Source organism: Meleagris gallopavo, chromosome 1, assembly GCF_905368555.1.
Source record: "Meleagris gallopavo chromosome 1, MGAL_WU_HG_1.1, whole genome shotgun sequence".
NCBI classification, from domain to species: domain Eukaryota; kingdom Metazoa; phylum Chordata; class Aves; order Galliformes; family Phasianidae; genus Meleagris; species Meleagris gallopavo.
This window is the reverse complement of record NC_139404.1, coordinates 47,313,803-47,334,213: the sequence shown is the minus strand read 5'-3', so window position 1 is coordinate 47,334,213 and position 20,411 is coordinate 47,313,803. Positions and strand designations below refer to the sequence as shown.

The window sequence follows — 20,411 nt, the reverse complement described above, 5'->3', positions numbered from 1 at the left end:
GAACCACATGGATGTGGCACTGAGGGAGACATCCTGAGAGTTAGTGGGCATGGTGGGGATGGGCTGATTACTGGAGAAGATTATTCTAGAGGACTTTCCAACCTTAACAACTCTGTGATTCTGTGTTCATTCTGCGACTACAGAGTTCTGAGAATCCATGTTGCTCACCTCCCTGCCTCCGAAGAGAGAGCTCACTGTGCAAAGAGGCAGTTTGTCAGCTTTGCCAAAACAAGGCACAATCCTGAATACTGTTTCAGTCATCTCACTTTCCCCTGGAAATGGGCATCAATACTGATTCCCTAAATGACTTTTTCAGCAACAGTCTTGCTTTATGTAAGTGGAGAAGAAGGGAGGTCAGAGCACTGCAGCAGGTAAATCTGGCTGTGTAAGTGACAGAGCCTCAGGCTGATAAGAGTCATCAGCCAGATTCACATGGAGGAGGCAAGAACTAATGCTGGGTTAACACCTGCCTTTCTGTTGTACACAGATCCTCCTTGTTGTGCCCTTCACTGTGGTGGTTAGCAGTTTCTTTGCATCCCCTTCAACTCTTCACCTATCCCTCTGTAGTGGGCATCTGCGTTTGCCTCATTCACAAGTACAACTCCTTTCTATTCCCAGTTTTTTGCCTTGGGCCGATCTCCAAGAAAGTGTTGAGGTTTCTCAGCTTTACGCCTCTTAGTCTCCCTGTCTCAAGCCAAGTCTCTCAAGCCCCAAGAGACAATGCAGTCACTGTTTGACAGGAGCATCCATACTCTATGCCAAAGGATGCAGAGCCAACTATGAGGAAAGACCATTGCATGCATCTAATACAGCAGAACAGAGATGGCTCATACTCCTCGCCTTCAAAGTCCCCATCCTCTGTGTGCCAGCAGTGAGACCTCAGGCATCTGAGGTCAATAAACTGACAACAGCCTTTCCTTCTAATGCACTGTGGAAATAGTCCCTACTTTGCAATGCAATTTTCTACTGCCATTCTGCTACAGCTTCCATTCCTTAATCTCCATCTCAGGCTTACTCATTTTTACTGCATCAGCTCACACTTGCTGTTCTGATCCCAGACCCTCACAGAAACCTCTTATCCTCATGGACTTGTGGGTCATGTGTCCCGTTTCATGGGAAATCACTCTTAGTGACTGATCTGTCTGCTTAGATGTTGCAAGCCTGTTCGTTCAGAAATGCACAGGCTTTGTTCTTAAGTGACAGACATGGGGAGTGGGAAATCACATACTTCCATAAAAATTCAGGATATTCACTTTCTGCTTTATTTAGTAAAATACGTGACATTAAACAACCACTCTATTCCTAGTGTCACAATAGGCTGACTGAGCCTGCTGGATCCCAGCATGGCACCAAAAGCAAAGAGAACATGGGAGGCATCATGAGAGAAACAGATCTGTCAGTCTTTCCAGGAGCTACAAGGTATATCTCTGATATTGCAATTTTGTTATATTCTCATTGCTTCATCAGAGGTTACATGTACACTGTGTACAGCAATACCAGAGCATCTGGAAAAATGAGAGCTGGAGCCAGCAAATTAGAAGAGAGAAGTGATTCCTAGAGAGGACAGGCAGCAAATATGTTCATGGCATGGAGATGGGAATCCGTGACTGACTTGGCCCCTTAATCCTATTATACCAAGAATTCCTGAGCTGTGAAGCTAAGTGAACTCCTTATACACCAAGAGCAGATGGCTCTGGGCACAGTCATCATGTTTGTTGAGAAAGAGTTAGAGTTCCTCATTGAAGGCCTTCTCCGGCTTGTCTTCTTCCTAAAACACAGTAAAGGCATGAAATCAACTTTGACATCATTCAGTTTCTCAGCACAGTGATAAAAGGAAACAAGCAAATTTAAATGTCTCCCTCTGTTCTCCATGTCACTGCCCTGCCTATTCTATTTCAGTTGTACGACACAGGGTTCTGATGCACAAAGCTTCTGTATTACAGGAAGTTGAGGTTTGACAAAGAGAGAACACTAGCACTGAATGAACATGGAGATTAAACTGCCCCTCTCCTTCCAGAGACCTCCAGCAGAGTCCTTGTCTATATACCTTGTCTCTGTGGCCTTCTTGATATATTTTCTTCTTATCCCTGCCATTGATCACTGTCTCTCTGATCCTTTCCTGACTGCTGACAACCACCATGCCCATTTTCAGTGTCCAAAAGCATCCTCCATCTAACCCAGCTGCTGCTCCCAGAGAATAGATGCTTTTTTTTAGACCTCCATACAAAAGTCAATGAATTCTTCTTGCTGTAGACTAAGACGACAGAGGTCAGTGAATAAAGAGGTTCTGGAAACACATCCATATCTGCCCTGTTCATGATCTATAGTTTTTTCTGATATTCAGGTGAAAATGAAAATGAGGAGGAGGTAGCAGATAAGGAATGTCTTCAAGGAGCTGAAGTTATTTCCTTAAGAGCCTTGTGAGAAACAGCATCTTTCTATGAGACCCTAGCATCCTATAGTTTACACAGAAGTGCTGTCTTACCTTTTGCATTTTTTGTAAGAAAGCATTACAGAAGTCCTTCACACGTTCAATGGAGACTTCATCCAGAGGCAACACATCGTGTTTCTCATCTGGTGTGTGGAATATAGCCAGAGCTGGCAACTGGGACTTCTTCAGTTTGAAGTATGCCATCACTTGCTCATTGCTTTTCAAGTTAATGTCTACCAGGATAAAGAGAATCTGTGACATAAATAGGAGACAAAATGTGAGCAAAGCAGAGACTGAGAGAACAGATCCTCAAACAGCCATCACAGACAGATTAACAGTAATATTTTTTTGAAATAGAGAAAACCTAACATGCTCTGTTATAACAATACTTTCCTCTGTCACCATCTAACTGCTCCATGCAGAGCATTTTTCTGTATTTCATCAAACCCACACTTACAATACAACTCAAACTGTCTGCTTATCCCTTCTTTAAAAATATATCCACAGTGCGTTACAATGTCAGTCTCCTATTCGGTTCTCTTAACAGATGAAGAACAAAGATGTCTTTTAGCTCAAAGGCATGTTTAGAAGAAGCTGATTCCTCTATTTGCATGCTGTCAGGATAAGATGCTTAGATTTATGCAAGAGCCAGAGTGGCATGGCAAAATGGTATTTTGGTATGTGGAAGATCAAACACAACTGCAAGAATGTGGGAGGGAAGAATAAGGCAGTATAAAGTGGCAAGGATAAGAACATGAGACTGCAAAACACAAAGGATGAATTTAGGTCAGCGAGAGTGACTAGAAATGAAGATGCAATAATTTGGGAAATGGGAATTGTTGGCATTACACCACTGCCCCTACAGCCAAGTTTAATGGAGAGTTGTTTAGACCTGGGGAGAGATGCTCTGGTGAGAACAGCCTACATTTTTCTGGACTCACAAGTAGTCTTGGAGATCAAGACAAAACCAAGGATCATAATACTGCTAGGATGATTTGACAGTGCCTATTTATCCCATGATTTCAAGAGTAAATTGCAACTGATATTTTACAGGTTGCAGTAGGAATTAGTAAAAGATTCAAATTCTAGAATCTAAAACATTATCAACAAGGTGTTCATCTATATAAAAAAAAGCTTTGTTAAATTGTCTGTTAATAATAAATACAAATACTACATATACATCTGATAAATAAATACAGTAGTTGAACAACTTAATCAATGATCTGATTAAATAGAATCCTACAGCAGGTGACATCCAAGTCAAACAAACAAACAACCAGCTAATATCTGTTATTTTATCTGCTCTTTGAGCTGTGCAGTCTATAGGGTCTAGTATATTAAATGTACCTACAGATATGGGTACGACTCAATTTATACAAGAAAAAGAGGCATTTACAAAAATAACATTAATGTGACGTGAAGATAATGTGCTCAGTTCCCAGGCTGTGACTCATGTTTTTCCTTCTTTTCAGTCAAAAACACTCAAGTTAGTTTTATTCTCTAAAAATAATCTTGGTAAATTTTTACTTTTTACTTTTACAACTTTTCACACAGGTAGATAGTGAAAGGATATGGGGAAACTATTTTAAAATAAAGGAGGAGAGATTTAGTATAGATGTTGAGGGAAGTTTTCCACTGAGAGGGTGATGAGGTGCTATCACAGGCTGCCCAGAGAGCTGTGAGCGCCTCTCCTTCGAGTCATTCAAGGCCAGGTTGGATGGGGCTCTGGGCAGCCTGAGCTGGTGGGAGGCAGCCCTGATCAAGGCAGGGGTTGGAGCTGATAATCTTTGAGATCTCTTCCAACCCAAACCATTCTATGATTCAATAATCTCATATCTTTAATTAAAATTATGTTCTTAAAAACAAAACAAAACAAACAAACAAAAATATATACATATATGGAAACTTCCCTAGGCAATGGCCTATAAGAAGAATAAGTAGGCTGATGTAAGCCTAACTGCAGGTAATTATTGTGATAAACAGCCACAGTTTCACTGGATTTGACAGATGCACTTGCAATGTCTCTTCCAAGAGTTAACTATGTCCCAAAGACAACAACTAATGAGCAGACAGGTTGTGGTTCAGAATGCTAAATTCAGAATGCTAAGCTCATCCTTTTGCAGGATAAAGCACCAAACCAGAGAGCATCATAAATCCAAGTGTCACAGATCTAAGGATCTGATCTAAGAGCTGAACCCCATATTCTGAGCTGGAGTGGAAGGAACTGGAACAAATCTTGTGTTTTAGGGCTCTCCTTCTAATATGCAAACTGAAATATGCTAGTGTTGGATGGAAGCACTTTCAGAGGGATGGTACAGGAGGTGGTATGATATTTTTCATTAGTTTGTTCACCAAGTTTTGGTTTTCTCTATGGAATATTCACTAGACAACAGCATTTTCTTAAATCAAATGTTAAACAAGAATTTAATTTAATAAAGACTTTGGAATACTAAGTTTGTTAATTTTTTATTTCTTTTTTATGCAAAAGTTCCTCCAGCTTTAAAACTGATGAGCACCATTTTAAACACTAATATAAATGTAAGTTAACATTCTTCCCTTTATCAACCTTCCAGCCTTTGTTAAAAATCCTCGAACTAAGAAACTATCTATGAGCATGAAGAACAGAGTAAGAATAAAAGAATAAAAAGTTTGAGGATTAGAACTCCAATCAGTTCTTGTTTTTTTCCTTGAAGAAGAAAACAGTTAAAACACAAAACTCAACTAAAACAGCTGAGATAACATCATCCACAGTTCTTGTCTTGGATATCTCTAGTGACATGCGTGGAGCTCACACAGCTGCGGGTTGCCAAAATACAGCACTGGGTGCACTGGTCTCCAAGTGACAGCTGTGAGGCAGTCTGTAGGGTGCACTTATGCTGAGGCCACGAGCACTGGAAGCCTGGTCTCTGCAGCAGCAAGAAACCAAACAGATTTCTGAGCATGGACGTGTCCATGATAGATCCTACCTGGTGGAACTGGCATTTTCTCATGAGGAATTTGTTTTGCTTAGAGATTCCCAGCCAGCTCTAATCATAAAGAATAAATGCGGTAACCATGGAAAATCCTACTGACCATGAGACAAGATTCACTTTGCCTAACTTCTGACATCTAGATCTTGGTCTGGTCTCTGGCAGGTATCTAGGATGAACTCTTCAATAAATGTTGACAGGCACTTCTATTACATGTATTTTAGAAAGGAATTAAGGACTGTTCTCTCCCGCCAGTGCTGAAATGAGCCTAAAGCCTTTGCTCAGACTACTTACCAAAGCTATAACTCACGAAAACAAATTCCATTTATGATGCCAACTCTCATATCACTAGTAGAAACTAGGTAGATTCATCCAAAACAGAAATTTTGTTTTCTATTTTAAACTATCGTCTGCAATAGCTGTTTTTTTTCCCTGTCTGAAACAATTTTCTATGAATTTGTTTCATCTTGTATCAGTCTCCCTGTGTGTGTATGTGTATTTAAAGGCCTGCTATTAGAGGCAGTGAAGGAGCTATTGCATGCATGAGGAACTCCCAAAACAAACTACCAAGACATGATGTTCTGAGAAAAGAGAACACCGTGCAATATTATCTGTGCAATGCCATCTGCATTAAATTCTTTCAAAGATTTTTTTACACTGGTGTTGTCTTAGTGTCTTGACAACTTCACTCCTAGCCTGGTGATTTTAGAACATGAAGTTCCTGGTAAATACTAAGATATAGAATGATGGTATTGTTCAAGGAATTCAGTGAAATTGAATATAGTACTGCAATGGTAGAAACCAATTTCATGTTTCTTAGTTTCTTCTCCAAGGAAGACCAACAGGAAGGATGATCAAGCCTTGTATCGTGTTTGACCTTGAGCTCTATGGAGCTGTTATCTTCATTCTTTGAGGAGGCTGTCTAAGCAAAAATATCAAATTCTGGAGTCTGAGTCATTTCTTTCATAGTTTACTTAGTAAATCAAAGCAAAATGAAAATATTAGTCATGAACTAAAAAAAAAAAAAGTAAAGCTATAAAAACAACTTCAGATATCCGCCAAGTGATAGAGACATTCCATATTTGCATGTTTTCCTGTTTATGGCTACCTCTAACGATAATCCCTCTCAGCTCTGGAGACATCTGTATCTGCCAATCAAAATAAAAACTGTATAAATTACTGTCTTCAAGAAAAAGGACACTGTCCTTTCCTTTTCATGGAAGAACTCTTGAAGGTCTTTCAGCAGTTTCTCAGAACTCATTTCTAAATGGTCCTACATATAAACTAAAAGGGACTTTGCGAACGTCACTACACATATCCTTTTAACATTATAAACCAAGTCATATTAGTCGTAGCAGAAACTGCTTTTATTATTCCCAGAATCACCTTACTGAAACTTCTACAAACACTCATGAGCTACACCAAAGTCATTGTCATGCTGAACTCTGATACTACAGAAAGAAAACAGAAGATGCTTATGCTAGTTTGGCTCACTAACACTAATTTTGACATTTCCTTTCCAGATTTTTGGCAGTACTTTTCCAAATGAGTACATATTTGATTGCTGTGGGACCCTTCTAAGGACACTGGTGGGTTCCTGCAGCTGTAGGGCTGAGTTCTGTCTGTTCATTGTTACTCACCCACAATTGTTTCTCAAGATCTGCTAGTTGTACCACATTTCTTCTTATTATTATTGTCAGCTCTTGGTTACTTAGCATCATCTAACATTTGCATTTTCCTCTCCAGCATTTTATAGCCCTCAGACTGCACTATCCAATCTAGAAGAATCTCTAGATGAAAACCTGAGATTTGTCTCAGGTAGAGAGGAAAATATCATAAAACAAAGAGGAAGGGATCATAACTCAGGCAGTGCTAGGTGAATCACCTCCTCATTATCTATTTTTTTCACTTTCTGGAGTCAATAGCATTTTCTCTTCTTCTCTCCATAAGTCCACACAAGAGGTTGTATTCTTTCTCCAAGTGGTGAAGACAATGACAAGGACTCCTTTTCCCTCAGACCTCAGCAAAGATGAGTGAAAGAATTGGCACCTCAAATCCTGCTTGAGAACCTTTTCAAGACTACATCAGTGTTCTGTGCTGTCATTGAAGAGAAGGTGGGACATACACCGTGCCCCCATTCTTACAGAACTCTGCAAGCCCTGTGCAGTGGTACATGCTCAGAGGGAGCCTGAAAACCTCTTTACTGCACAGCAGTGATTCCTTACTCAAACTACTGGCAGCTCTAACTGCAGCACAAATAAGTCTTTCACCAGCTGCCTACTGGGCATTAATTTTTCACTGGTAATTCTGAAGAAACTAAATTCCAGAATTTTGCATTTATTGACAAGATAATTTGCTAGCCACAAAAAAAAAAAAAAAAAAAAAAAAAGGCAATAGAGACAACTCTAAGTTGGCAGAATTGCTCTGCTTATTCGCTACCATCTAGATCTAACGTCCAGGTGACTCAAACAGTCCTAGTCTTAGTCTTTTTTTACTGCTTTGTAAGAAGGCAGCCTGAATCATAATTTGCTTCTCAGAATGCTCATCCCATGGGAAATACATCCTACTAGATTCTCAGTTCTTGCATCTAGGTGTCTAGCAGTACCACCACAGTAAAGTGCAAACAATTAGTCAAACCCTTACACCTTTTAGCTCTGTATTTTATTTTTGCAAACTTCCTCTAGGCTGATTCAGGGAGAAATTTGCCTGCATGAATTTAAAAAAAAGTTAGATTTGGATAGCTGGTAATTCATTAATTATCTGGACTTCAGTACAACTTTTTATCCAGTGCTTTGTGAAGTACTTCTAGGAAAATCATTCCCCTTCACTCAGATCAAAGCATGCCATATGAGTGGAAAACGGGCTGCAGCTGCATCAGCAAAGGACAGTGATGCTTAACAGTATCGCTGCTGGTGAACAGAGATAATGGAGCCACTGTAACAAATATCTCACATGACAACTGGAATTTTTCAGATTTTTTTCTTTTATCAGCAAGTATCAATCAAAACAAAACACTTTTTAAGAGACCTTTTGACTTTCACACATGGTTTCTGCCCACTCTCTTGCCAATGGATGGTAGAAATGGCAAGATCCATTAAGTCCTGTCATAAACAAATCTCAGGCATTTGAGGGTGTGTGGAGACCTCTCCAAATGAGATGAGAATATACTTGAATTTTAATCTTCTCCTTCAGTACAGCAAACAGATGCATGCAGATGTTCTTGTTCTCAAACCCCAACTCTTTCCAACTCCACGTTTCTCCCAGGAAGATCCCTTCCACTGCCACTCATCTCAGCCTTCTCTGATGCTTTGATCCCCTGTCCTAAATGCCTGCCTGTTGCTTCCAACCCCTTTTTGCTTGCCAGTTCCTTTCTCTGTTCCCTGGACCAAAATCCCCTGTAATCCGGCTGCTGGCATAGAATTCGCCATGTGAAGATTTACTGCTTGGAAAGCTCTGTCCACACAGGGGTGAGAATTGGAGAAAATTTATCTGAAAGACCCCATCTATCCCACCATCTTGCTGTGGGAAATCAGAAAAACCCATCCTCAATTCCTTTAAAATAGCCACTTCCTCAGGATCCAACCAGAAGGCTAAGTGTTAAGAAGAACTGCAACATTAATTGCTGTCCGGTCACTTATATAATGTTCTTTGGCATCTCACAAACTGTATGTACAAGATCACCTCTCATAACAGTGGAATGTGACCATTGCTAGGCAGAAATGCAACAGCTGTTTGTCATCTCCCACTGGAAGGGAACAAAACTGGCCTAGAAGCAAGGAAGTACACAATGTCTCACTGAGAGAGTGGGGAAGCGGGATACAAAGGTTATTCCCCCTTGGAGGTAAACTGGCAAAAGGTGAACAGATCCAACTTCTCCATTTAATTATCCAGATAATCATCTTTTCCTCCCACTTGGTCATTGCTCCCCTAATACACAGAACAGGACATGATGCCCTCTATTTCCATGGAAGTAATCACTGTCTTTCCTTTTTGCTCTTCCACGACTCTCCTCTTTGGACTTACCTTACCCTCAAAGAGCTCCGCTGCTGAACGATATCTGCGCATTTGCTCAGGATGCTCTGGGGACTTCTTGTCTGTGAACAGGAGGAGGTGGAGCAGGAGAGAACTGTGCAGCACACCTACTGCTGTCTGCCAAAAACATGACCACCACAAACAGAGAGAGAAACACACAGACATTCAATGCACATCGGATGCACTGCCAGAAGGGCATCACCTCCTATGCCTACGCTGAGACTTCCTTGAAAATCAGTCTAATAAGCAGGACAAGTTCTTTTAAAGCAGGAGGCATCTAATCTGGGTTCTTTGTGGAAGCACTTAACCTCTTGGTTTCACTTATTCCTGAGCCAAGAATCTGCAGATCACAAGGGCTCCTCACTGGCCTTGGAATGGCCAGTGACCAGGCAGGGAGACTGTCTGTTCAGAGCAAGCGATGTCTGGAAGGGCAAGGAACTGGAGAGGGAAGGCCTGAAAACACTCAATATAATAAGAGGAGACTCAGGGGAGACCTTATCACACTCCGCAATGACCAGAAAGGAGATGGTAGCGAAGCTGGGGTCAGCCTCATGGCCTCAAGTTGCACCAGGGGAGGTTCAGCTTGGAGATTACAAAAAAATTCTCCAAAAGAGTGGTCAGGCACTGGAACAAGCTGTCCAGGGGGTGGTGGAATCAATGTCCCTGGAAGTTTTCAAGAAACATGTAGCTGTGGAACTGAGGAACATAGTGGACAGTGTTGGTGGTAGGTGGATAGTTGGGCTAGATGATCAAACATGTCTTTTCCAGCCTTAATGATTCTGATTGTATGATTCCATGGTAATGATGGCCTGAATTGCTGAGATCCAGCACCTGGCTGAATTGGGAACAAGCAAGTGGGAAGGGTTTGTGGTGCCAGCGTTGATGTGTCATCTTATTTCCTTTCCTTTGTGTTTTGGATGAGGGTGAGCCCAAAGTTCCATTTCAGCAACCCAAGGGGCTGGGCAGCCCAAAGTGCTTCGGGTTAAGACTACCTCCATGGCTCTGCAGTGAGGAGAGGACTACAGCAGGCTGTGCCTGGGCAGGGGCTGAGCAGGCCACACACAATTACCCTTTGTGAGAAGCAGGGGCTGGTAGTGTCCAGGAAGCCCATGTGCAACCTCCAGGTATTCACTGCTCCTCATCCCACCTCTCCTCCCACCTGCTCCTCAGCCAAAGCGCCTCTCCCTCAAACCAAACAGGAGTGGGGCTGTGCTCCAGCTGACCTGCTGCATCCCCACACGCAGCCAAAACCACAAAGGCCATAGAGATCCATGCCAGCACTTGCTCAGAGGAAGAAAAAGTCTCCACACGCTCCAGGAGTAACAGAGACAGGGTCAGAGAGTGCATGTCTGTGCCACAAAGCATCTTGTTTCTGGTGGCTGGGATTTTTTCCTTTCCATAATGCTTATCAGACTTTTCATATCCCTTAACTTCTCTGTAGCATGCAGGTGGGGCAGGGCAGAACAGAGTGAACGCAGAGTGTCAGAAGACCTCATGGGAAAGGACAGGGCTGGAGATGAGAGTGAAGCCAGGCAGCACCAAGAGCCATGGGCCTGCAGGGGCATGGCTGGAGCAGCAGTTCCCCCAACAGTGGCACACAAAGATGTATCTGTCCACGCAGACTTTCGCAAGAGATTTGCATAGCTTAGCATCACGGCTGGATTGCATCACACCCTCCTGGGAAGTACACAGGCTAAGTGTTGCTTAAAAATGCCTGAAGTATGTGGGAGAAACAGTTAGGGCCCCAGGACAGGGAGAGAAACTCTTGGCAGCGCTTGATTTGATCCCTGTTATCCAAGCCTTTGCTGACCTGCAGCATTCTTAGATATAAACAGCATATGCAGTGGAAATAAATATTTACAAAAAAAAAAAAAAGAAAAAAAAAAGAAAAACCCAACAAGCTATGTTAGCAGAGCTGGAAGGGCTTCAAGCCTTGGACTGCAGGAGGCACTGTTAATTGCACACCTTGGTAGGGCTCCAGAGTGTCAAGAGAAAACAAAACAAAACAAAACAAAACAAAACAAAAAAAAAAAAAAAAAAAAACCACCACATGTACTGCAAGCCAGGATGGAAGGAATGGCTGAAAAGCTCAGGAGCTCCAGGTCAGAAAGGCAGTCTGGGTGCTGAATAGGACACTATGGAGCAGAAACTCATAGAGAGAGAGCTACAATCTGATAAACTGCCAAGGGATGCAGTGAAGGCCACAAGGATTCAGAAGGCCAGGATTTTTATAAAGATAATAACAACATCCCCACTGTCACTTCTGGGCTGTTCTCAAAGAGCTGTCAGGACAGTGGGGCAGGATATAGCTTTTCTGTTCTAGGAAATATTTTGTGATTTTGAAATGTTTTTCATATCCCTTCTCAGAAGGAAAAAAACAAATACACATTTTAATTATTATTTAAAAAAAAATAGAAGAAAAAAGATTCTACAGTATTTCACTTCAGAAACAAAATGCTGCATTTCCAAAACAAAATGCTCTCCCAAAATAGCATGCTGAACCTGTATTGGGGAATGTGCCAGCCCTCCTAGCTGATGTTTGGCATCTGTTTGAAAAGATACAGCTTTGAAACTGTTCAGACCATTCTCCTTTGATTATACTGAGCATGATCAGCACTGCTAGAGCTATTCAGAAGACACTGTTAGCAATGACAGTCTCAGCCTTGCAGTCAGCTGGACTTATAAAACCCACTTGCTCCATAGCAAGCATCCCAGTGAAATGCCAGCATTTCAGGGGAATCTGAATCCTTGGTCACCCTCTGTAGGCAGAAGGAGATGTGCCAAGTGCCAGACAGGTGGATAAGCTAAAGAAAATGACCAGCATGGAAGCATTCAGTACAAAAAGGACATGAAACAATTATTGTCCAAAAGAGGCCTACAAAGATGATAAAGGGTCTGGAGGACAAGGCATATGAGAAGCAGCTGAGCTTCCCTGGTTGGCTCAGTGCAGAGCAGAGGAGCTGAGGGCAGGCTGATGGTGGCTGCAGCTTCTCACAGGGAGCAGAGGGGCAGCGCTGAGCTCTGCTCTGTGTGACAGCGACAGGGCCCGAGGGAACGGCATGGAGCTGTGTCAGGGGAGGGGCAGCTGGGGGTCAGGGACAACGTCTGCACCACGGGGCGATGGACTTGGAGCGGGCTGCCCAGGGCAATGGGCACCGCCTCAAGTGCCGGAGTTCAAGAAGCATCTGGACGGTGCTCTCAGGCCTGATTTTCGGGTTGTCCTGTGTTGGAGCCAAGAGTTGAACTTGCGCATCCTTATGGGTCCCTTCCAGATCAGGATATTCTATGACTCTGTGATTCTATGATCCTATGATCCTATGTCTGATTTTTTTTTTTGTTGAGTTGACAAACAATGGGGTAAAGGATGGAGGGGATGGGAAAATTTTTGTTTGGGAAGTTTTCTACCAGCTTTTGAATATGCTTTGAAATAGCCAGACATATGTTAAGCCCATTTTTCTGGGTGATGAAGGAAAGCCTGCTCCAAGGAGCAGGTCGCTGGATTTCCATGTTTCTTGAGGTTTCTCAGCCACGGAGACGGGATCCTGGCCAAGCAAGATCTGCAGGCATGGTACGACATGACAAATGCCCAAAGGAAGATGCAGCAAGAGTGGTAAGAAATGCAGTTCTTTGCCCACCAATGCCTCAAATCTACTGGGAGATCAGAGGAACTGCCTTCTATCCTCTCTCCACCCCACTTGTCTAATCCAATGCAAGATCTGCTCCCACATCAATCAGCAGCAGCAAAGATATGCATGGTTTTCCCCTAACTCCATCTACACCACTGTGGCAACCCCTGCACACATCCTCATGCATAAACACTTGAGCCAAAGGATGGCAAGTATGGGGGAGGCTGGGTGCTGGGGTGAGGGCAGTGAGGAGCTGCTAATTACCGTAGGGTTGTACTCTGTCACCAGGCGGAGCTCATTCATTCGAATGAAACGACTCATCTTATCGGCATCAATTTCTTCTTTGTCCAAATCCATATCTCTCCGGTCTTTGTCTGCCTGAAGACATGCAAAGATACCACAGGTCACAGTTGTCCCCTCCTTATTTCCTTCAGAGCTGCTGATGGCACTCACTCACAGACACACCCACCCCCCAGGACACCACCTTTGTCTTCTTTCCAGAATGAAATCGCCGTTTCTTGAGCCATTAGACCTACAGAGATCTGCACGCACTTTGACATAAGGATCTTCCACCCTCTCTCAGTCTCCCAAGGACAAGGCAAACTCATGGCACATGAGAAATCACTGAGGACAAGACGTCCTATCATTATCTGCTCCTACTGCACTGGAGACAGGGAAGATTAGCCAATAAACTAATCTAGGAATTGTGGGAAGAGATCATTAACATAGCCTAATTCCTTACATTGATTTTGGCTTTATATTCCTTTTTAAAATCTTCATCTGCTTATTCTATTTCTTCTACAAGTAATAAACATTGGCATGGACTGTATGGATTTCCTGGAAACATTGTGCAAGCAGGAAATCTCTCCAATAAAACGAGGATTTTTTTCCAGTACAGCAGAAAAAAAAAAAAATCAAACAGCACATTTTAGCTTTAGAGGAAAATCCATCCTGCCACACATCTTCCCACACTCACCCCTTCTCACCCCCAAGATGTAATTTTATTGAGGTTTGCTTGACTTGGTAAACAGGAAAAAAAAGAGCAGTCAAACATCAAATAAAAGCTAAACCAGCCAACAGGGCATAGTTGCTGTATGGTACGATTGCAACAGATGAATGAGTTGAGCCACGGGCATGCTAGGCTGCGACAACCAGTGGGATCAAAGTTTGGAATTTGAAGACTTTTCATACTCGTGTTGAATGAGGTTCTCAGAGCTGAGGAAATGTCCACATGCGCACCCCAGATTTTATCCTCTGCATCTGTACAACCTCTGAAAACACTTATGTTAGTTTTTCCAACAGTGTGCAGACATCTAACAAATTTTTTTGCTTTTCTGTGGTCATTAGCAAGGTCTTTGATCTGGTAGGGGGGCCATTGGGTCTGGTAACCCAAACCGGTGTTTTTCAGACAGTGCAGCATGATTTCTCTCACAGATTTGCCCCAGCATAAAGTGAAAGGGTGGCTCTACTCTAGTGAATGGGATCAGGTGCAACACCTGAGTGGGTGAGATCAGAGAGGCTTTGGGAACCAATCTAAGCACAGAAAACTTTCTCTTAACTTTAGTAGACTTCTGCAAACACCTGGTTTTCGTTTAGGGGTAAAAATATCCTTGACGTGCTGTCATCATTTTGGATTCTAAGAAAAAAAGGTTGAAAATAGTCTGCATCTAATAGTTGAAGCTCTGGACAAAATGTCTTCATTACTCTTTCTAATTAGCTTATTTACATCTGTTAGTTATGTCCTTTTTAGATCTGTCAGGCTAGATTCTTCAATAGAATAAATTTGCTTTGCTCCACTATTCACAAAAAAGTTTCAGCAGTTGAGAGCAGACCATCCTACTACCATAATTATAAATTTCTAAGCATTATGTGTGTTTCACGCTATGCAAAAACAAGGAAGGATGAGTTTTTGCCTCTGATTCATTGCTATCCTGATCACCCATCTTTATATTCTTCAAATGAGTGTTTGATTCTAAGTTCCCATCTCAGTTCTTTCTACTTTTATTTCTTAGCTCTGACTCCTTACTCCTACAGTGTTCAGAATAAAAGGAAAAATAATGTGTCTGAATAACTTAAATTTCAGAAAAATAACTTAAATTTCAGAAAATTAGACAAAAGAATTGCCAACCTCATTTGAACCTAGCTAGTGTCTTTGTTTCTTGATTTTTTTTCCTTATTAAATAAGAATTCAGCTGTAAAAATTGAACCATGAAGTTTCCATAGAATACAAATTCCAACAATCCAAACTTTCTTTTATGAAACACTGTCCCAATGCAGTATTCAATCCTCACTATCTGCCACAGAGTAAAAACAAAGGATCTTTTCAGTGTTTTTGGAAGAAAATCATCATGCCTAAGAACCAAAACTGATGTGGGTGTTACTTCAAATCGCAGTTGCAACATTGCAGCAGGGGAGATTCAGGTTGGACGTTAGGAAACATTCTTCCTGGAAGAGTGGTCATGCACCGGCATGGACTGCCCAGGGGAGTGGTGGAGTCACCATTCCTGGAGGTGCTCAAGAAACGTTCAGATGTTGTACTGAGGGGCATGATTTAGTGGGGACATATCGGTGGTAGGTCGATGGTTGGACTGGAGGATCTTGGAGGTCTTTTCTAACCTTGGTGATTCTATGATTCTATGATCTGTGCATTGGCAAATAAAAAGTTAAAGGAAAGGACTTGTCTACTTATTGCTCACTCTTAGATCATTCTCCTTGCACTATTTGGATGATACTGGTGGTAAACATGGTGCAGCAAAGATGAAAAAGAACAGGAATAAATGGGCTTTATGTAACTTTTGTGAAACTCAGATCTAGAACTTGACAAAGGCACCACATCTAGCTTCTGTAGCATACAGAACCAGCCAGCGTGCTTAGACCTCTTGTAACACTGCACTTTGTAGCCTTTTAGGATATCTTGCATTTCCTAGAGCCTCTCTCCTCTGATGTGCCTCTCTCTCCTGTTTTCAAGTGCAATCCCAGGAAACTGATATGCCTGCTCTTGGCTTTTGGTGTTTTTTTTGCAGTAAGTACATGGTCCCTCAAAAAACCCTTCAGAATATCACCTTCCTACCTACCTTCAGTAGGAATACCTTCAATTTCAGAACAAGACAACTATGGCTGCAGTCAAGATGCTTGCACAGCATCCATCCCTCAGAAACTGCAAAGTAGTACCTCGAGTGCTGCGTTTAGTTTTGCACCCCTCACTGCAAGAAAGACATTGAGGAGTTGGAGCATGTCCAGCGAAGTTGTGAGGGATCTGGAGCACAAGTCCGATGGGGAGTGACTGAAGGAGCTGGGATTGTTCAGTCTGGAGAAGAGGAGGTTCAGGGGAGACCTTATTACTCTCTACAATGATCTGAAAAGAAGTTGTAGCAAGATGGGAGTCACCCTCTTCTCCTGGGTAACAGCAATAGGATGAGAGGTAATAACCTCAAGTTGTTCCAGAGGAGGTTCAGGTTGGATATAAGAAAAATTTCTTAGAATCACTGAATCATAGAACTGCAGGAGTTGGAAGGGACCTCAAGAGATCACTGAGTCCAACCTCCCTGCTAAAGGATGTTCCCTACAGTAGGTCACACAAGTAGGCATCCAGACAGATCTTTAATATCTCCATAGAAGGAAACTCTACAATTTCTCTGGACAACCTATTCCAGCGCTCTGTCACCACACACCATACAGAAGTTCTTCCACATGTTTGTATGGAACTTACTATGCTCAAGTTTTAGGCCATTACTCCATCTCCTATCACTACCAGTCACTGGTCATCTTTGCCACAAGGGCACACTGCCCTTAATAGAGTGGTGCAGCAGTGGCACAGGCTACCCAGGGAGGTGGTGGAGTCACCTTCCCTGGAGGTATTCAAGAGCCATGTGGATGTGGCACTGAGGGACATGGTCAGTGGGCATGGTGGGGATGGGCTGGTGGTTGGACTAGGCAATCTTAGTAGTATTTTCCAACCATAACAATTCTGTGATTCTATGATTATTAATAGGCCCATGCCCAAAGAATAGCTCATCAAACCACAGTGTTAGACTTACGAGAGATCTACTGTTGGGGATTTCATTTGGTGGCACAGCATCTGTCACCGCAGAGCCCTGCTCCGCCTCTGGTTTCAAGCTAATGGAAAAATTGGGCATGCATGGAGCCAGCTTAGCCTGCCTGAAGTGAGCTTGGCAAGATGTGATTTCCTGCTGTGTTGATTCACTGTAACACAGCCGGGAGATGCCTTCCATGTGCCTCAGGAGTCTTTCTAAAGCCACGGGTATCCCATCCAACTCACACTGCACTTCGTGCGAGCCACTCAGAACACAGCCCCCATTCTTTATAAAGAACCTCGTTCCGAGCGCCCCGCCGTGCACGCACCCTGCGGAACAGAGTGAGGGTGGCTGCCGTCACGCCGTAGTGCTCCCGCACCGCGGAGCTGCTGCTGAGCGCGAAGGGCACCTCCGGGACCCGCGCGGCCGCCAGGCGGAGCTGCGACACCTCGGGGCTCTCCGGCTCCTGCGGGCACAGGAAGAGAGGGCGGTCAGAGCGGCGCCCCGCCGGCGTAAGGGCGACACCTTCCGGCCGCCCCGGGAGCCGCCCGCGGGGCGCCTCGCTTCGCCATTTCCCTCAGCTGCGGGCAGGCGGCCTTCCTCTTCGTCTTCCTCCCGGCGCTGGCAGCCGCGAGGCTACAATGTGCTCCCTGTGCACCCTGCAGTGATGTGAAGCCCTGGAGTTCTCAGAAAGGAGGGGAGAAAGTCAGAACCTGGGTATAACCCTTACATATATATACGTACAGACGTGCATGCTATATGCATTATATACATAGATCATTTTTAAGACAGTCTCTTGATTCTGCAGTCCAGGGGGCTGTTAAAATTGTTAAATACCTCGGGCTTACCACATCTAGTGAGAGCATTAGCTCCAGCCTGAGGCTGCATTAACGCATGCCTTCCTATTCCCATTCCTAACTTCTCTTCTGAGGGATGTATTTTTGATACTTTTTAGATTCAAATTCTCCAGACAGTCTCTGCTTGGAAGCTGTTTTGTTTTTCTTTTCGTTTTGAACTGTCAGCTCAGCTGTTTGTGAGCCCAGAGAGAACAGAAAACAAAATTCCTTCTTCAGTGAAAGGAAAACAGTTCTTGTGACCTGTTTTGGAAATGCCAGCGCGTCGACATGGCTGTGGTGATTGCATTAAGGCATGGTGTGGGAATTTGCTTTGTTTTGGAGCATTCCTATGAAGGATGGGTTTGATTTGGCTGAACAGGCCCTGTTCTCACACAGCACACAGGGTAGCACACTGTTTTTCCATCGTGGTATGCAGTTCCCAGCTCATTACAGGCACAGCTTGCTGAGCTGTGCGCTGCAGTGAGCTGAAAGGCTGCAGCAGAGAAATGATTTATGGTGAGCAGAGAACGCAGGCATTATGTGGATGAATATACTCTTGGGCAGAGGGCCAAGACAAGGCCTCATGGCATGCATAAGTCCTTATCTGCTGCTTAAGCAGAGCCCTACTGTGCTTCACACACTGAACACATGCCAGGCTGCTGGCTGCTGCCCTGTGCTCCTGGCAGCCAGGACTGTCCCCACACTTCAGGATGGCACACTCAGCCCTCCCTGCCCTAGCACCTTGTGCTGCCTAGACCCATGCTGATAAATGAAACTATGCCATGGGAGGGAGGCAGAGGTGGCATGGGGCACTGGTGGCACAAAACTCTACTCACAGGAGTCCCAGCCCTACCACAACCCCAGCCAGCTGCCCCAGGGAAGGAGACACCAGAGCCTCTCTGGCTTGTAGGGCTACAGTGCTGCCAGAGAGGCCCTCAAGGAACTCTATGCCTGCAGGCCCCAGCCCCAGGCAGCTAGTGCTCTGTGATCAGTGTTTAGCAAGGCCCTGGGGCAAAGGCCTCCAGCATTCACACACTTGTTACTACAGAAGCATCAGTCCTCACTCTGCAGTGTGCTGCAAGATGTCATTGCCTTACCCCACTTGCATAACCCCTCCCTAGTCTGCCCTCCAGCCCCAGGACTAAATCAGGAGGAGAAAGGAGCTTGCAGAAGGAAGTTTTGGAAGGATTAAGTCTTTTCTGGCATGAGCAGTGTATGCAGTCCAGAGTTCAAGTAGCAGGAAAAAGGGGCAAGCGACACATGCACCTATCAGTCACTCTGATGCCACATTTCAATTTAATTTGGTCATGGAGAGGCACAGACCTCAAGGGTATCTACTCTGGGGAGCAAAGCAGCCAGAGGGACCATGCCACTCTTCTCACTAAGAGAAAACTGAGCTTAAGCCCAAATCCTCTCAGACATGATCCCCACCATCACTGCTTCCTGGGGCCCAGCTTCCCTAGCCCTGCCATGCAGGCAGTGCCTCGCTCTGCCACCAATGACCAAAGCCAACAGCCAACATTCCCACTCATCTCGTGCCACTGCACTCAGTTTCTCTGCCACCCACATTCCCCTTTTCCTTCTCCTGCAGCATTTTTCTTTCTTACACTCCAGGCTCCTACCAACAGCCTCACATCCACCCCTTGTTCCATTTCCCACTCCATGCACCCCTCATTTCATGACTTCAAGTCTATCACAACCCTAGCATCTCTCCATGGCAGGAGCCACTGCATGGAGGTATATGAAGGGCTTTATCCAGCCCTGCTGTCCCACCAGAGATAGGGCTCCACCTGTCAGAGGGGAGTTGCTGCCAACGCACCTGGAAGAACCCAACAACTGCCACCTCCACACCACTGATGAACGCTTCCACATCTGCGATGTCATTCAGTAGGACAAGTTTCTCTGCATCTCCTTCCGTGCCTGGAGAGAAAAGGTCATAATTGGACCAAGGGTACAGAAGAGCAGCTCTGAGGCTCCCAACATACCCATGTGAGCATCTCACCCCTTACATGCTCCCCCCATATCTCTCACACAGCTCGCATAGCACACTCTGTGTGAGGAGGAGGACTGGGAAGGCTCACTTACCGTGGGATGTAGAGCTGTTATCTTCAGCACAGCCTGCTGGGGAGCTCCCGGCTAAGAGGATAACAAAGAGACATGGGAAGACAGAGGTGCCCATGGTGCCCGCTTGCATTCTCTTCATCATGCCACCTTAATCCACACCTCTCCTTGGCAAGCGACACGTCAGCTGCTTCTGGGGTTCGCAATCACTCCCGTGTGATGGGAAAGGAGCAGCTGGCCGGGGCAAAGCTTCCAGCTCCTGAAATATCTGTTTGGCTGGGAAAAAGCCCTGGGCCTCCCTGCTGCACAGGCATCAGCCTTGGACAGACTCACCAACGCTGTTGCTGGTGTGCCCTCACACACAGTGTTGGGCATCTCAACTGCACCACTGTGTAGAGGGTTCCCCTGCACTTCCCTGGGCG

General features: G+C 44.3%; 1 protein-coding gene across 2 annotated transcripts; it reads right to left on the bottom strand.

Moving 5' to 3' along the window:
• Positions 1-1,265: 1,265 nt before the first annotated feature.
• ERP27 (endoplasmic reticulum protein 27) lies at positions 1,266-20,257 on the bottom strand. 2 transcript variants are annotated; one of them, XM_031552162.2, is made up of 7 exons: positions 20,014-20,257; positions 19,748-19,848; positions 17,421-17,558; positions 13,323-13,436; positions 9,424-9,549; positions 2,486-2,683; positions 1,266-1,768 (listed from the first exon to the last, which is right to left on the bottom strand). In XM_031552162.2, exons 1-7 carry the CDS (start codon positions 20,132-20,134, stop codon positions 1,727-1,729), a joined length of 840 nt encoding a protein of 279 aa, XP_031408022.2. In that variant the 5' UTR covers positions 20,135-20,257; the 3' UTR covers positions 1,266-1,726. The 2 variants fall into 2 exon arrangements, with proteins under 2 accessions (XP_031408022.2, XP_085072931.1); XM_085216805.1 differs by lacking the exon at positions 1,266-1,768 and having other exon boundaries at positions 2,402-2,683.
• Between the last annotated feature and the right edge of the window lie 154 nt (positions 20,258-20,411).